A 17,772-nucleotide genomic window follows, 5' to 3' on the forward strand; every position below is an offset into this window, starting at 1 on the left:
GCATACTGGTGGTATTTAATCCCGTGCCGGAAAATGATCTCACCCAGTGGCTTCATGTAGATATTAAATAGGAGGGGGGACAGGACCAACCCCTGCAGCACCCCATAATTAAGGGGCCTAGGAGTCGACCTCTGCTCTCCAACCAACACCGACTGCGACCTGTTGGAGAGGTAGGAGGAGAACCACCGTAAAACGGTGCCTCCCACCTCCTCCAGCCGTCGCAGAAGGATACCATGGTCAGTGGTATCGAAGGCCGCTGAGAGGTCAAGGAGCACTAGGATAGAGGAATGTCCTCTATCCCTGGCCCGCCAGAGATCATTGGTCAGTGCGACCAAAGCGGTTTCAGTGCAGTAACCAGGCCTGAAACCAGACTGAAAAGGGTCTAGGGGTAGGAAGACTGGGGGAGGGGGAGCTAAAAAGAAGCCAATCCATACCAATAATAAAGGATGGATTGCACATTCTATAGGCTGCAGTGTTAAAATAAAAACAAGATGTTTTATTGGGAGTTTTGCGCTACATAAAGAACCTTTCCATGGGGATGTATGAATAATTCAGTCTTCATAAATGATACCGAAGAACCTGACTACATCTCTTGGATTAATGTACAGTTCAAACTTAACTAGAATATCCATCAGATTTTATTAATGTCCAAAGATTGTGATGTGATTCTTACTTGTGCAAGAAGAGGGGTAGAAAACAGACTGGAGCTATAAATAAACTCATATAACAGTGATTCAAATCAGAAGCAAAATCATCCATCCCAAACTTAGCCTAACTACTCTGAATATTTTGGTTTGTTTTTATGTTTGTTTATTTATTTTTAATGTAGATTGGGTGGGAACAAAATAAAGTTCAGTATAAAGCCATGATCAAAAATGGATCAATTTATCCATCCCTAACCTACCAATGCCCATAATCTAGATGTTGCCGGATCAGTGTATGAGGCTGAACTGTTCCATAGGTATCAACTTCAGGCATATTCATATCATCAATGAAGTAGATGAGTTTCTTTGTTCCAGGGGGACCATAATTCCTTCCAGCCTTTTTTTCCAATGGCTTCTCAAGAACAGCTACGAGAAAACAAAGGCTCAGAATTTTTAGAAAGCAAATTCTTAATATAATCACTGACAGGCTGACAATCTACCTCAGCTATAAGGCACCTATGTTAATATAAATAAAAGAAAACCTATGCCAGTATCAAGCCTAGTGATGACTGGATCACGTCACATAATTCCTCACAAAGGAAGACTTTCAGCAGCAGAGAAGCCCATGAAAACAGAATCATAGATTAACAAAATAGTTGTTAATAGATTTCAACTATACACAAGAACTGCAGGAAATGCCTCACAAATCTAAAGATCTCTAGTTAGGATGCTTAACAACTTGGGAAATAACAAATACACTAGCAGCAGGTTAATAGGGATGTAGAGTGATCCATCAACCTTTTTTTATTAATGCATGGAGCAAATAAACTGGTTTCCTATCTTGTGAACACTGTCAAAAAATTAGAAAAACTGGCTATCTGTAATTTGGTGTCTTCAAATAGTCATCTATACATTCACAAGCATAAAGTTTGTATCTGCATAAATGCTTTTATCATGAACATTTCATAGCTAAAGATATTTTGGGCAGGAAGGGCACCCTACATTGTATGTCTAGAAGTCTTTGTCTCATTTTTCCATTTCTAGAGGTCAATACAACAGTCATAAGAATGCAACATATCTACCCAAGACGGCATCTGCACAGAAGTGGGAAATGAATGCACAGATAACCAAATAACTAATTACAGGTAAACCACCTGTTGTTATTCTTCTGTTTCTATAGCACACACACTGGTAATAAATGAGCTCATTTTACAATGGTGGAATCCTTCCTTTATGTCCAAAAGAACAAGATTACTCAAGCAAAGGAACTATTAAATCTAGCACAAACATAAACAGAGGAGACCAAAGGCCACCCTACACAGAGTTGAAATGAGCAATCCCTGGAACAGAATTACTGATGTTGACATGTGACTTCATACTAATGTTGAAGGCAAGTGTTTAGCTAATGGATTGTAAAGGCTTCCTCTGATCACTTAGAAAATCACTGGGAGGAGACTAACACCATAGCAATTTCAGCCAATTTGTTTGTTTATTCAGAGTGACTTAAGTTACATTTAGAGCAGGGGTCCCCAACCCCCAGTCCATGGACCAGCACTAGGCCTCAGTAAGCAAGAAACTGAGCCATGCAAACAAGTGAAGCCCTATCTGCGGGATGCAGGCAACATGTGAAATCGCATCCCCTTCAGTCCATGGAAAAACCTCTCTTCACGGAACTGGTCCCTGATGCCTAAAAGGTTGGGGCTGCTGGTTTCTTCTTTTTTTCCCCTCTTCACCATTTAGAGATCTGTAAGAGGTCAGTGCAGGAAGACAGGGATCTTTGGCCAATGTAGAATTGTCTAAGCTAGATTCTTCTATTTGTATCTGGCATGACAGCTGTGTTAGTTTTTCCATAGAAGGTGACAAAGAACAAATGGAGACAGTTCCCCAGTTACTGACTTCAGCTGGTTCCACTGCTTAAGGGATCTTAAAAAGATGCAAGCAATTTCTCCTCACGTGTCCAGTGGATGTCTGAGAAGGGACACAAGTACTCCCAACCTCTCCTTCTTCTAGAAATAATAACTAGAGAGACTATCAACTAGTGGGAATTTACTACCAACTAGGTGTATGAACATATCGTTATTATTCTAGTGAAATGAAAGAAATTCCTCTCCAAAAAGCAGAAAAATCAGTAACTGATACTGATTGAAATCAAACTAAGGAAAAAGAGAAGTCTTTAGCTTTGCTTTTTAGACATAGCTCACTATAACGTATGTAGTGAGTTGAACAGCTGAAAAAAAATCTATATGTTCTCTATAGACATTGAGAAAAAGCAAACTTTTCTACCCATCAAAAGGTTGGAAGATTGCTAATACAAACTCTTTGCAGGATCAAATCCTATAAAGACATATAAACCCTAGAAAGACACTGGTGCAGGAGTTAAGGTCATTGGACTAAGACCATGGAGACATGTATTTATTATTTACCAAACTTATATGCCACTCATCTCACCGATGCAAGTCTACTCTTGGCCATGAAAACTCATGATTTTGGCCAAGTCATGTTGACCAAAACTACTAACTGGATATTGTGGCATGGAAAAATTGGAGGAGGAAATATCATGTATACCTTTTCCTTAATGGAGAAATAGAGGAAGGACCTGCCCTAATGGATCTAGCAGTTCAAAGAGGTGGTGGCAGGAAGTTTTACAATACAATAGCAGAGTTGGAAGGGACCTTGGAGGTCTTCTAGTCCAACCCCCTGCCTAGACAGGAAACCCTATACCATTTCAGACCAATGGCTATCCAACATCTACTTAAAGACTTCCAGTGTTGGTGCATTCACAACTTCTGGAGGCAAGCTGTTCTACTGATTAATTGTTCTAATTGTCAGGACATTTCTCCTCAGTTCTAAATTGCTTCTCTCCTTGATTAGTTTCCACCCATTGCTTCTTGTTCTATCCTCAGGTGCCTTGGAGAATAGTTTGATTCTCTCTTCTTTGTGGCAACCCCTGTGATATTGGAACACTGCTATCATGTCTCCCCTTGTCCTTCTTTCTATTAAACTAGATATACCCAGTTCCTGCAACTGTTCTTCATATGTTTTAGTCTCCAGTCCCCTAATCATCTTTGTTTCTCTTCTCTGCACTCTTTCTAGAGTCCCCACATCTTTTCTACATTTGTACTTTCAGACTTGCAAGATTCTGTTATGTAGCTTTACGATAAAGTAGATTTAGTTCATCTAGTCATGTTTCCTATCTAGTTTACCTGGCACCTTTCTGAGTTTCTCTCTTTCTAGCTATGAAGCCACTGAAGGGCGCCTGCCTCTCCTGTCTGATTTTTCTAGGTGGCTTCTCTTCCTCTCCTCCTCCTCCAAGGTCATCCTCACACCATTACAGTTCTTCATGTAGCATTGCTATTGTTAGAAACAGCCCTAAAAATTAACATCATATTTAGCTCCACTCTTAGGCAGCGTCCTTAAATGTAGCCATTCTAAAATATGTTTTGAATTATCCACGTTTGCTGTATATTTCCTCAGAAAAATATTCTGCTCATCCACAAAAAAGTGAAGCAGAACAGGATAAGAATTAAACAGAGAAGAAAATTCAAATCTGAATAAGTTAATAACTATTTTTAGCAGAATTGTTGCAATTATCAGTGATGTAACAATTTTACAGATTCCTGTATAATTCATCCAATGTACAAATACTTTAATTTATAGGTTTGTTGAACAATTACTAGTGACAAGCTTCTGTTGTACAACTTTCAATTTCATTTCGGATATAGTGATACATTCCAGGGACACATTATTTCATTTTGATAAATGCTGCTCTGCCAAAACCTGAATAAGCATTCGTTTTATCTGAATGGAAGTTTATCCTTCTCCAGGTTAAAGAAATCAATGGCTATAAAAACAGACTGCTTTGTTTTATTCTGCTTCAAAAGTATTGAGTAACAACCCAAGTAGCAATAATAAACCTCTGAATGTCTCCATCTGGTCTATGGCTCCATGTCAGGTATGCTGCCTGGGAATGGACATAAATCCCTCTGTAGCAGAGCAGATGTTCTCCCACAAGCTTATTAGAAAATCCAAGGATGAGGTTTTAGATAGATACATTACTTTATTGCAGACACCGAGCAGTCCTTGTTAGGTTGAGGTTATCTGAGAATCTAACTCTCTCTATATGTTCCAAAGTTTAAGTCTTGGGTTTCATTTACCATACTTTTCCACATAGGAACCTGTATTTACAAAATGGTTTAGCTTCCTCACTTTGAATGGCAATATATCCAAATCCTTTCAACTTCTTATGAATATGAGCATCATGTTGCTTTTTTAGACAGAATTCTGCTTCTGTTATCCACTATCTAAATGTATTACTTTCCCATACATTATTGCTGTTTTGATACTGGCATTAATTCTGCCTTCTGCCCCATTTAGTACATATTCTTGTATGGATGACAATATAAATATATAGATTTTCAACATACATACATGCACTATAAGGCTCTACATATTAACATATAATAACCCAGTGGCCTTTGAACTATGGTGCTGGAGAAGACTCCTGCAAGTCCCTTGGATTGCAAGGTGATCAAATCAGTCATTCCTAGAGGAGATCAACCCTGATTGCTCTATAGAAGGCCAGATCCTGAAGATGAAATTCAAATACTTTGTCCACCTAATGAGAAGGAAGGACTCACTGGAGAAAAACCTAATACTTGGAAAGATTGAGCGCAAAAGAAGAAGGGGACAACCGAGAATGAGGTGGCTGGGTGGAATCACCAAAGCCATAGGTGTGAGCTTAAATGGACTCTGGGGGATGGTAGAGGACAGGAAGGCCTGGAGGAACATTGTCCATAAGGTCGTGATGGGTCAGACATGATTTCACAACTAACAACAACAACAAAATAACCTGATGAGTAATATGTATAGATACATACACTTCACATACATAAAACAGCAAAAACACATTTATTCAGAAGTAAGGGGTCCCATTGCCCTAGTAAGGGGAAACAGAACTGAAGACTATATTTTCTGCCATACTTTAGTAAAACACTAAAGGATTGCTAGAAGCAATCCTGCAAGAATAAAACATTTCCAAATATCTGCATCTGAATTTCATGACATAGGCAAACAATTAAAAAAGATTTATAATTTGCTTTTCACTACACTGATTATATATTTATAGGTTATTAAAGTGCTTTTTGCTTTGCATTTAGCATCCATGCAATGTATCTGATTTCCCAGGTTTTGACAGCTTGGGGCATAAAAGAATTTGAAACACTGGGGGAAAGCTGACACCTCTGTCTCTGCAGAATTTTCTCCTTTCAACAACCTAGCACCATGACAATTTTGAAATTTCTGGAAGTGAGATACGGTTTTCAAATAAGCATTTAATTAGAGCTTAATTAACATAGAAAACAACCCTTTTAGAGTCTTAACAAGTGTAGAAGAGATACATCAAATTGAAATGCAATTACTGAGAGATTAAATGACATGTTCGTGAAAGCAGTGTTTTAATTTGAGAATGCGCCTCACAATAATATCATAAGCCACATGTCTAGCACAGACACACAGATCCCAATTATACAGGAATAAACAGTCACTGTATTTAGAGTTATTAAGCATCTGCTGTGTTTCCTAGAGGCTGATGGGCTGTGGAATTCTCCCCGGGTAAATATGATACAAGAAGAAACTTTGCAAGGAGGCTCAATGGCCTTTTGCAGGATTTTCCCTGACTTACCTTATGCTTGGCAGCTAATTGCATCTGGAAGTCTGCAGAGCATCATAATTATGTTGGATAATGTAAACATTCTGTAAAAACTCCTGAATGTCACACAAACTATGTCCTCCAATGTTGCCTTTCTCTATGCTTAGTTATTTGCATCTTGCTTGCATGGGCTTAATACCCCAGTCACTTACATGTAGAGAACCAGCATGAATCCTTGTGCTGCTGCAAAGGTATAACAAGAATCTTTCACTGCTGCTTATAAGAAAGGCGGAGTGGAACAAGGACGTTCTTTAAAACATAACAGTAAGAGAGATTTTCGCAGCTACAGTCCTGTGAGTTGAAAAGAATTTTAATCATTGAACCCGAAATCCAGTGGATGAAGAGAGCGCTGACTTAAGAAGGTTGAAAGATAGGATCGACCAGAAGTTCTCCAGCTGAACAGACGTGAAGGGTGTGAGCTCTGAAGAGCCTCACATGAACCCTGTCTGACAAACCAATTCCGAGATCCTTTTTGGATCAGAACCCCCCTGGAGAGGGGGCAACAAAGGGGCAGTGTCTCATCAGACCCAGAGGAAGGCAACAGGTCCCTCACAGGTCGGATATTTGCTCTCTGAATCAGAGTAGGTGCAGCAGCATGGCAACATGGCTGCACAAGAAGCTGGCTTCCAGCCAAAGCAACTGAACAGGAGCATACAGGACGAGATGAAAGACTGGTAAGAAGATCTAATTAACCCACAGTCATAAATCAAAACTTGGAAAAGGCAAAGAATCTTGAGAGAATAAATTATATTAATGGACAGATATGGATTTTGGCAAAAAGAAAGAAAGGGAAAATGGAGGGTTGAATCACTAGGGGAGGGATATTGAAGGGGTAGAAACGGTGGGAAATAAAAAGCAGAAAAAAACCTTCATTGGGTTTGACAGTGGTATAGGGAAAATTGAAAAGGGTGGGGGGAATCTGTCCCAACAAAAGGAAATAAAAAGCAGACGAAATGTTGCCAGTGGCATAGGAAAAACTGAAGAAGGGGATTACGTCCCAACAAAGGGAAATATAAAAGATTTCTTTGGGTTTGACATCGACTTGGGGAAAATTGAAGAAGGCGGACGTGTCAAAACAAAGAAAAGGGAGGAGACAGGAATAGAGAAATGAGACAAAAGACTTACTAGGAAAAAATCAGACAATTAGACATTGTTATATGGGGAAATATAAAGCTGAGATATGTGGTTTACTCCTAAACATGACAATAAAATTGAGTTGCTAACGGTTTGAATGTGATAATGGAAATATAATTAAATAAATGTTAAAATATATGGAATATGGACAAATATGAAACTGATATGGGGAGATTGTAAAACAGAGGTTTGTGATGCACTTTTATACATAATAATTAAACTGAATTGCTAATCGATTGAATATGACAATGGAAGGACAAATAAGCATAGGTTAAAATATACAAAACATGAACATATATAGAACTTCTAAAATGATGAACAATGTGAGATGTGTACAGCTTGTTATTCTATAGAGTACATTAAGGGAATTGTAATGAACATTGAACAGTAAGAATTGTTATTTAAAGACAATTAAGATAACCTAGCCCAAGATATGGAAAAATGGAGAGGGAACATGAAATATAACTACAATGGGAAATTATTGAGATTACAAAGACAGAATCAAACATTTGGGGTGTGTAAAGATGCATAATTATATAAATATAATGAGGAGAATAGCGGGGAATTGTAAGTAGGTCTACATCTCGGTCAAAAATAGGCAGAGGGGGGAGTTTAAAAACACAGTTACTATATATGTATACATTTTCCTCTCTTTTTTAAAAAAGTAGGAAGATATATGTTAAAATTAGATATGTATATTGAAAAGGAATTATAAATACCATCAACATAAAATGGAGCTCGCTCAGAAGTTGAAATACACCAAGTAAATGAGATGAAGAGTGTGAAGTAGAGGAGAGAGGTAAGGGATAGGTGAGAGGGCAGGGGGAGGAAGAGGAGGAGAGAAAGAAGGAGTGGAAAGAGAGGAGAAGGAGAGCAGAAGAGGAAGTAGAGAAGACAAGAACGACAGAGGGAAGAAAGGAGATAGGGAGGAGGAGGAGAGAGAGAGAAGAAAGTGATGGTGTATGGAGAGCAGAAGAGCCAATAAATTGTTTAATTGTTTTGGGGAGTTGATGGTAAGATGAATTGATGCAAACATTTAATAATATAATACAATGTTAGCTACGTAATAGTATGCATGTGGTTATATGTTATGAAAATGAAAAAAAACTTTACATACATATAAAAAAGAAGGTTGAAAGATGATACCAAATGTAGGAAAAATACAATTTCTATTCTTAGGCCACTATGATCTTTTTCCACTGGCCATTTTTTTCCCAGCTGCCACCACCAATTACTTTATTTCTATCCAGAATTCATGCATTTGAATCTCAAGATACTCACTCTCTCTCTCTCTCTCTCTCTCTCTCTCTCTCTCTCTCTCTCTCTCTCTCTCTCTCTCTCTCTCTCCCTCCCTCCCTCCCTCCCTCCCTCTCTCCCTCTCTCTCTCTCTCCTTTTTCAGATTAATTTAAACAAAACATAATTGAATGCACTGGTCTGTGACAGAATGAAAGCATTTACAATAGGATTGTTTACAGGTGAAGATAGTAGAATTAAAAAAAGAATAATGAAAAAAGATGATAAATTTAGAAAGAAATTTCTGGTTCAACTATTAATAATAAGACTTATAGGAGTTGTTAACGGAAACTCTTCCAAGTATAAAAGTAAATGAAATGTATCTGAACTTCCAAAACAGCAAGCAAAAATTTTGTGACTTGTCAAATAAAAACTTGAAATACTGAAAAACAAAAAATGAAAAATAAGAATCTATCCATTACATTTTCTAAGAACAAATTGATTTACAAAGCTAACAAAATTAGGAATCTTCTGAAAAATATATACATAAATTGGACGGTAATGAAGAATTCAAAATTATAAAATATTTTAAAAAATTAAATATTATTCAAGATTATAATGATTCTTGGAATGCCTTATTGCTTCAAATTAATGTAGGGAAGTCATATAGAATGTAAAATCTGATACGACTCTGAGTGTTTATAGTTACAAATGAAATGTTATTAGTTACTTTATTACATTTCAGTTCAGTATTCTCTTTTGCCTTTTAATTATATTTTGAGAGTTCAAAAGTCATAGAAAGAAACATGAATAATACCGTTACACTAACTTAGAAGCAATGGATATAAATGCCCATTTATTTCACTAATCAGGACTGTAAAATGTTTACAAGCATTTTAGCAAAGAGATTTGCAAAACTCACTCCTGAACATATTAATGAAGACAAGCAGGTTTCATTATAGGTCGACATAAAATAGGACAAATACAGAAATTCATTCATTCAATTTGTTGAAGTGAAAAATAAAAAAACTTCCATATTATATATTGACAAGAGTGATCTTACACACACCCCCCAAAAAAAAGTTTCTGTGATCTGTTTTTATTATTGAAGCATATTAATTTTGAAACTAACTCCAATCCATTCATAATTTATATTAAACTACAAAAGCTGGTTTGCATTAAATTGTACAGATTCTCTCTTATTTAACACAAGGGACTGGACTTGTCTTATTAGCAGCAACTGAGGATGGAAATGAAAAATTGCTACATAAAGAATTGATAATATTTGTGTTTGTGGATCCTGGACTTTTAAGTGATGCATAGAAGTCAGAGAAGAATGTTTCAATGACAGTTTGAATTAAACAATGTTGGCAAATAACCCTAATGCTAACTATAAGGGTAAAGGTAAAGGTTCCCCTCACACGTATGTGCTAGTTGTTCCCGACTTTAGGGGGCAGTGCTCATCTCCGTTTCAAAGCTGAAGAGCCAGCGCTGTCCAAAGATGTCTCCGTGGTCATGTGGCCAACATGACTAAATGCCAAAGGTGCACGGAACGGTGTTACTTTCCCATCAAAGGTGATCCCTATTTTTCTACTTGCATTTTTTACGTGCTTTTGAACTGCTAGGTTGGCAGAAGCTGGGACAAGTAATGGGAGCTCACTCCGTTATACAGCACTAAGGATTCGAACCACTGAACTGCTGACCTTTCTCATCAACAAGTTCAGTGCCTTAGCCACTGAGCAACTACATGCTAACTAAAGCTAACTTTAAAAATAAGACTTGATATTGCTGAATATAATTTTTAATTGTTTGGTACAATTTAATTGAGTATATGCAAGATAGTACAAACTCAAATACACCTCCAAGAATATAAAGGCTTCTCTGATCAGGTTTTTCTTCATTTAAGAAGCAACACACAATGTACTGCTCAGGGCTATTGTTTAGGAAAGGCTGTTTTACAATAACCAATTTTCATCTTGGTATCTAGATTGTTGCTAAAGATGACACCAATTTGATGTATCATAATGATTAAATCAATCACAAAGTTGTCTGATTATATTATGTAAGAATTTAAACTGTAAAAGTGGGAGTTAAAACATAGAAGATCAAACCAAAATATTATTAAAAGCACGCCCTTGCATATTTTGATTGCCATCCAAAATCCATTCTCCAAATTGATTTTGTTTTCTTAAATATATTCCATCAGGGCACTATTAATTGTGTTAGGGTGGAACTGTCTTTTCTGGTCCATCATGCAAAATATTTAAATCTAATATCTACAGAGAAAACCATCTGGATCAATGTTGTGAAATGTCTCAAAGTTGTGGATTATCTACAAATAGTGAGGGAATTCAAGAGGCAAAAAAAAAGGCTTCGAAGTAGGACAATATTACAAAAGAAATTGCCAATCTGAGCAAAAGCCTAAATGAAGCATTTAGTTCAGAAACTGAATAGTACGCCTGTTATTTATTCCTACAGGCCCCACATTTCTGGATAAACAACAAAGAATACTCTCTGAGTTACAGGCCTCTCTTTACAATCCTCAGAATGACAGATTTCAACATGAAAAATACTGGATGAAATTACGGAAATACAATGTATCTGGAGGGCATCAATTCAAGTAAGGTTAATCTATGACATTTATTCAACTGTAACCAGATTGTAGCTGGGATGATTAAAGAATGGCAGAAACTGCAGGAACTGACAATTTGCCTGCAGCATTCTCCTTTGCAAAATAATTCTAGGTGGAACTCTTTCCTCTTTTGCTGCAACTGCTGCTGCAGCTGCATAAATTTTGAATTGTTCATGCTCAAATATTAAAGCAATTTCAATTATAGATAAAAGCCTCATAAATATGTTCATTTTTAACATTATATTGATAAAATGATTGCCACAGAAAAGGTAAAGCTTATAAGGATGTTTCCCCATTTCCCCATGAGAAATCCGTTCTTCAAAACAACACAGTCTGGGTGCATTGCATTACACTTTAAGCATCCTGGCACAAAAATAGATAACAACAGATTTTCAATTTTTTTAAAAAAAATCATAGCAAAAGTGGATTGAACTGGCATGGCCTGTGCTTTGATATTAAATAACATGGAGAAGTCCTTCAAACCCATTAAGACACTAGCTGGTTCAGCCAAAAGGTCTACCGAGCTACTACCAGTGGTGGGTTTCAAAAGTTTTTAGAACCTCTTCTGTAGGTGTGGCCTGCTTTGTGGGAGTGGCTTGCTGGCCATGTGACTGGGTGGGAGTGGCTTGGCAGTCATGTGACTGAGTGGGCGTGGCCAACTTGTAAAATGTGGTGAAACTCACTTAACAACGCTCTTGCTTAGCAACCAAAATGTTGGCTCAGGAACTCTGGCATTGGAAGCACACAAGTTTTAAAGCTGTCAGGTTACAAGAGCCTTGCACCCCTAACCCTTTAGAAAAAAACCCCAGGGGTGTGCAAACTTGACAGCTTTAATTATTTTAAAAGATATAATTTTAGTTTGTTGCAATTTAAATTTTCTTTAGATTATGAGAGCAGCACAAGAATCCCAAAACCCAAATGTCACGTGTGCTGCAAGAAAGTAATTAGCTTAAGTGTACAACACCAAAGCCTTTTCATATACAGGTAGTCCTTGACTTACAACAGTTCATTTAGTGGCCGTTCGAAGTTACAACACTGAAAAAAGTGACTTGGGATCTTTTTTCGCACTTTCAACTGTTGCAGCATCTGCATGGTCAGGTGATTAAAACTGAGGTGTTTGGCAACTGACTCATATTTATGACGGTTGCAATGTCATGTGGGGTCATGTGATCAAATTTTTTGATCTTCCAACAAGCAAAGTCAATGGGGAAGCCAGTTTCACGTGTAACAATTGCAATGATTCACTTAAAAAAAAGTGGCAAGAAAGGTTGCAAAATGGGGCAAAGTTCATTTAACAACTGTCTCACCTAGCAACGGAAATGCTGGGCTCCATTGTGGTCGTAAGCCAAGGTTTACCTATATTGATACAAAAGTGTCTAGTGCTGTGATGGCGAACCTATGGCACACGTGCCAGAGGTTGCCCGCAGAGCCCTCTCTGTGGGCACTCGCACCGCCACCAGCCACCTGGTGTTCAGTTCATGCATGCTGCCAACCAGCTGGTCTTTACACACACTGGAGCACCGGAAACCCGTAGACCAGCATGCACACGCCAGCCATCTCGTGTTCAGGTTTCCAGCGCTCCGGCATGCACCGGCTAGCTGGTCTTTGGGTCAATGGTGCTCCAGCATGTACGTGTGCATGTGCATTTTGATTTGAGAGCTCGTGCCGAAACTGGTCTGGTGACACAAAAAGGTGATAAAGAGCATCATAGTATGCCATCAAACATAGGTTAATCAAATAAAACATTCTTACTGTGAAACAGAGTTGCAAAACAAAGCCATTTGTTAGCTGACAGAATTAATTATTAACCAGAACACCTATATTTGGTTTAGTTACCAGGTTGACATTTTTTTTTCCAAGATCAGTACCTAGAAAGTATTGTTGCAAGCCACAGAAATTTACTTGTAGTGCTACAAACACCCATAATCTTTTGCTGTAATGTATTACCTGAATTAGGGTCCTATGTTTGGCATTGCAACTAAATAATGGACTCCATTTTCCTGTGAGTTTTAGTAATCAAGTTCTACTTTCGGGGTTCTGTAGTACTTTTAAAGGAGGATCTATATCAGTGATGAATTTTATGTCACCCTGGATTTTAAATTTTTTCTTTGACCTGCAGTATTCAACAACTCCTAGCACATTTCTATCCTAGCTAAATAATTGCCTTGGCAAATTTGTCCCCCTTCTCCCCCACTTCACCCAACAGTTTACCTTGCAACATGGCAGAGGTGGTATAGTAATTAAAAGGAACATTCTTCACCAGGTACTGCTCGGAATCCAGGAAAGACAGCTTATCTCCGACAATCACAGACTTTCCCGTGCCTGCATTTCCCACCAGCATGACAGGCCTGTGTCTCTCCAAGAGATGATCCATGAAATAGCGCACCCGGATGGTTTCATTGGTATGAACCAGACATGCCTGAAAGGGATATGAGAGGCATTTACTAGGAGACTCAGAACATCCCAGCCACAGAAGTCGGGCAGGTCTGCTCAGTAAGTGGCATTGCATGACAATGTTTCATGAGCAATTATTCTTATACTCCTTTATACTTTAAATACCCCTTATACTTAAATAGCTTCAATCATATTCAAAATGTGGAATACAGGTAGTCCTCAACTTGCAACCACAGCTGATACTGGAATTTCTATTGCTAAGCAATGCAGCCATTAAACAAATAATCATGTGACCAGGTCCAATTTTACAACAATTTTTTCAGCAGTCATTAAGCCAATTGTGTGGCTGCTAGGTGAATCACATGGTTGTTAAATGAATCTGGCTTCCTCAGTTGACTTTGCTTTACAGAAGCTGTTTGGGAAGGTCACAAATCATGATCATATGATAACAAGACACTGCAACCATCATAAATGCAAGCTGGTCACATGATTGAATTTCAATCATGTGACCTAGCAGGTGGCGCAAAGGTCATAACTTCAAGGACCGATCATGGGTCACTTTTTTCAAGGCTATCATAACTTTGAGCTATTGTTAAACAAACAGTCATGAGTCAAGGACTACTTCGATATGTGTGGTGACTTCTTTGACATCTCTTTTATCATTTTGCAAAGATAGACCTAAGAATCAGGCTCTGAGTTCCAGTGATATGACATCACTAGATAGCAAGTTCAGAATTAAGGGAAAGAACATAGGTTGTTTATATCAATTTAGCAGTAGGCTTCTTCTACTTAGAATTCTTTTTGTTTGATTGGCTCATGAATAAACTGCTTTACATTTTTAATATTTTAATTTACCAATAATCTCATCCAAATTAAATTGTGCAAGATGTTTGTCTAACTCCAGAAAAAATATACAGTATCCCCTAAACCAGTGCTTCCCAAACTATTTCTTTCATTACCCAAAACTGCTTGTCAGAAAGTCTTTATTTAAATGTCCCTGTTGTGACTGAGTAATGGGTTTGTGTATCATTACCCAAAGAAATACCACTTTTATCCAATTCTGGATAATTTACCCAGGGGTTATAAGCACTTTGCTGTAGATCTTTTCTCACAATAACAACAGTGGAATTTTCAGCAAAATATTATGTAATGGCAGCATCTAACAGAATTTGTTTCCTGTTTTCTATTTCCAAAATTCACAGTGACCTTCCTGAAAATGATTGGAGATGGGATCCCTGCAGTTCCATTCTTATATCATCAAGACAACAAATGGAAATCCAAATAACTAACTATAGAGTAGAATCAGACTAATAATGCCTGTAAAGACTTTTGAGCTAAAACTGGCCAAATTACAAAACCTCTCCCTCGTTGTCAAGAAGGCCAAAATTGCAAAAAAGAAAAAGAAAGAAAGCCTCAGAATGGCCTGATTTGCTTTTTTTTTTTTTTGCCTCCCTAAATCATGCCAGCATCATTCTTCTCCTGTCACCAGCTTGAGACTCAGCATTAACTTGTAGCAACTGCAGAGCCTCAAGCAGAAAAAACAACAGTTCAAGATATCTCTGCTACGGAGATAAACAGATGCTGCTGCATGGAGCATGGATGATGTATACACCCTCCTCGCCCAGTGTTTTCTGTAGCTTAAGAAACTAGTATGTAAAAAAGGCAGCAGGCTTTTGTGCTATAATTATAAATTTAAATAAATATGTTATAAATATAAATAAATTATAAATTTGATTACTACTACTAATAATAATAATAATAATGTTGCATGGAAGGAGGTTAAAACCATCCTGATGATCCCTAGTGAACAATTCAACCTTGAAAAGACCAAATCTAATGGAAACACATGCAAATGAAGTCAAATTTGGCAAGAAAACAGCAATTGCTTCATTATTATCATTATATTTATTTGTGCATTACACAGTACCAAAACGTGGATGCCAAAAATGAATATGAGCAGAGGAGGAAAAGGAAGAGAGGAGGATTGATTTAAAAACTGGACTATAGTAGGTTTTCTTTTAAATATAATTCCTAGAAAAAAGGCCATACATACAGTATTCCTTGCACTAATGACGATAATGATGGAGCAATTGCTGTTTTCATGCCAAATTTGGCCCCTATTGCATGTGTTCCCACTGAATTAAATAGAACCTGTGATAACAATCACATTTTAATACAATTAGACAAAAAAAGTACATACATAAAAATTAATAAAATCACATCACACTAAGTTCAAGAACAACAAGTTGTTCTTTCAGGAAGACACTCACACTCTCTCTCATGACACAATTCAGATCTCTAAGTTCTCACCAAATGATTTCCGAATCAGTTTATAATAAATAAACTGATAAATCCTAACAGCTTATCAGTATGTTTGAAAAATAGACAACTATGCTTCTCAGTGTAAAGACTGGCTTCAAAAATAATGTGTAAATAAAATAATTAATTTGGAGACTGATGTCTCACACATTCTCTTCCAACTATGTTTGTGCCTTTAACATTCTCTGTCTCATATAACCGCATAAATGAATTACTCACCTGTAATGGTATTTCTCGGTCAAATTCAAATTTGGGGATCAGCTTGGACCAAGGTTCAATTTTTTTTGTTTCCGAATCAATATAAAAGTCAAAAACTGTTCCTTGGGAAGGAAACTTGATGGTCTTGAATTCAGTCACCCACCATTTACTGAATTCAACTCTATAGTCTACAAGCTTCCAAAAAAATAGAGAAAATGAGTTTTAATGAATATACATTTTTTTGCTATATTATTGTAATAAATACTGAAAGGCAATCCAGTGAATTATTATCTGAGAGTCAAATCCTACTTACAATTTGCTTGAGAAGTATTGGATATTTACTTATTATTCTAAGTTTGGGGACAGATCTTTGTAGGATCCCTTTGAGCTCTGATTTTTCTGACCTCTATGTGGATACCCTAAAACAGGTGGCTTTTAAAATCAGCCAAAAAAATAATACATAATGGAAGACATTCTGGGGACATAGGTGGGAAATAGAAAGACCCAAGATGGCAATGGAAATGGGTGAAGATAACTTTCTTTCCTGATTGGATGATGAATAAGATAAAGATATAGCAGGAAAAGAGAGCAAAGTGAGAGTGGCTTGGGCTGCAAAAGCAACTGATAGTTGTTTCCTGCAGAAAGTTTGAAATCCTCTCCATCAGCAACAGGGACTAGTTCCATGGACCGATTCCATGGAGAAATGTTCTTCCAAGGACCGGAGGGAGTAGTTTCGCATGCTGCCTACATCCTGCAGTTGGGGCTTTGCTTGTTTGTTACTGGTATGCCATGGACTGATGTAGGTAAATGGACCAGAGGTTGGGGGCCCTTGCTCTAGATATCAGGCAGAGGACAAGATTCTATTGGAACGTTAATGCTACCAGTTCCTTATTGTATAAAACAATAAACATGATGATTCCCTTAAGTCTTGCTTTAAATACTGATGATGACTACCTGGACACAGCCATGCAGTTTTCTGGACAACAAAGTATAAGTGGTTTGCCACTAACTTCTTAGGATTTTTTTTTCTTTGACTTCTCAGTCTAGACTACAGTCCTGATGAATCTCCTAAACAAGTACTTATCCTTAGCTTATTTTTTTTTTAAGATTAGCCAAGACTGCATTGGTCTCTTCATTGCTATGACCTGCATCATATACTCAATCCAATAATATACATATTGTGCTATAAATTCCACATCCTTCTTCCCAGAAAAAGTTATTTCTGCCTAAATTTAACTAATAACACTTGTCATAATGCTGAAACAGGACACATACAGGTAAACTTCTGTATTTCTCCCCCGTATTTTATCTTGGCAATTTTATAATTCCTAAATAAGCAGCTTACATGATAGAAGACATCTCATTCAAAACTGCAGATTTAACTGCACATGTATAGAGTTACCTTGTGGTACGATGGGTGGGTGAGTGGGTGGATGGATAGATGGATAGACAGACAGACAGACAGACAGACAAGCAGGTAGGTAAGGCAGGCAGGCAGGCAGGGCAATTT

General features: G+C 37.5%; 1 protein-coding gene across 1 annotated transcript in view; it reads right to left on the reverse strand.

Annotated features, from left to right (window-relative positions):
• DNAH9 (dynein axonemal heavy chain 9) overlaps nt 1–17,772 on the reverse strand; it is a 224,102-nt gene that overhangs the window by 136,745 nt on the left and 69,585 nt on the right. Inside the window, 3 exon segments of the mRNA XM_032239026.1 lie at nt 905–1,070; nt 13,563–13,770; nt 16,284–16,457. Of these exon segments, the coding sequence (XP_032094917.1) occupies nt 905–1,070; nt 13,563–13,770; nt 16,284–16,457 (548 nt within the window).

Source organism: Thamnophis elegans, chromosome 2 (genome assembly GCF_009769535.1).
Source record: "Thamnophis elegans isolate rThaEle1 chromosome 2, rThaEle1.pri, whole genome shotgun sequence".
Lineage (NCBI taxonomy): Eukaryota > Metazoa > Chordata > Lepidosauria > Squamata > Colubridae > Thamnophis > Thamnophis elegans.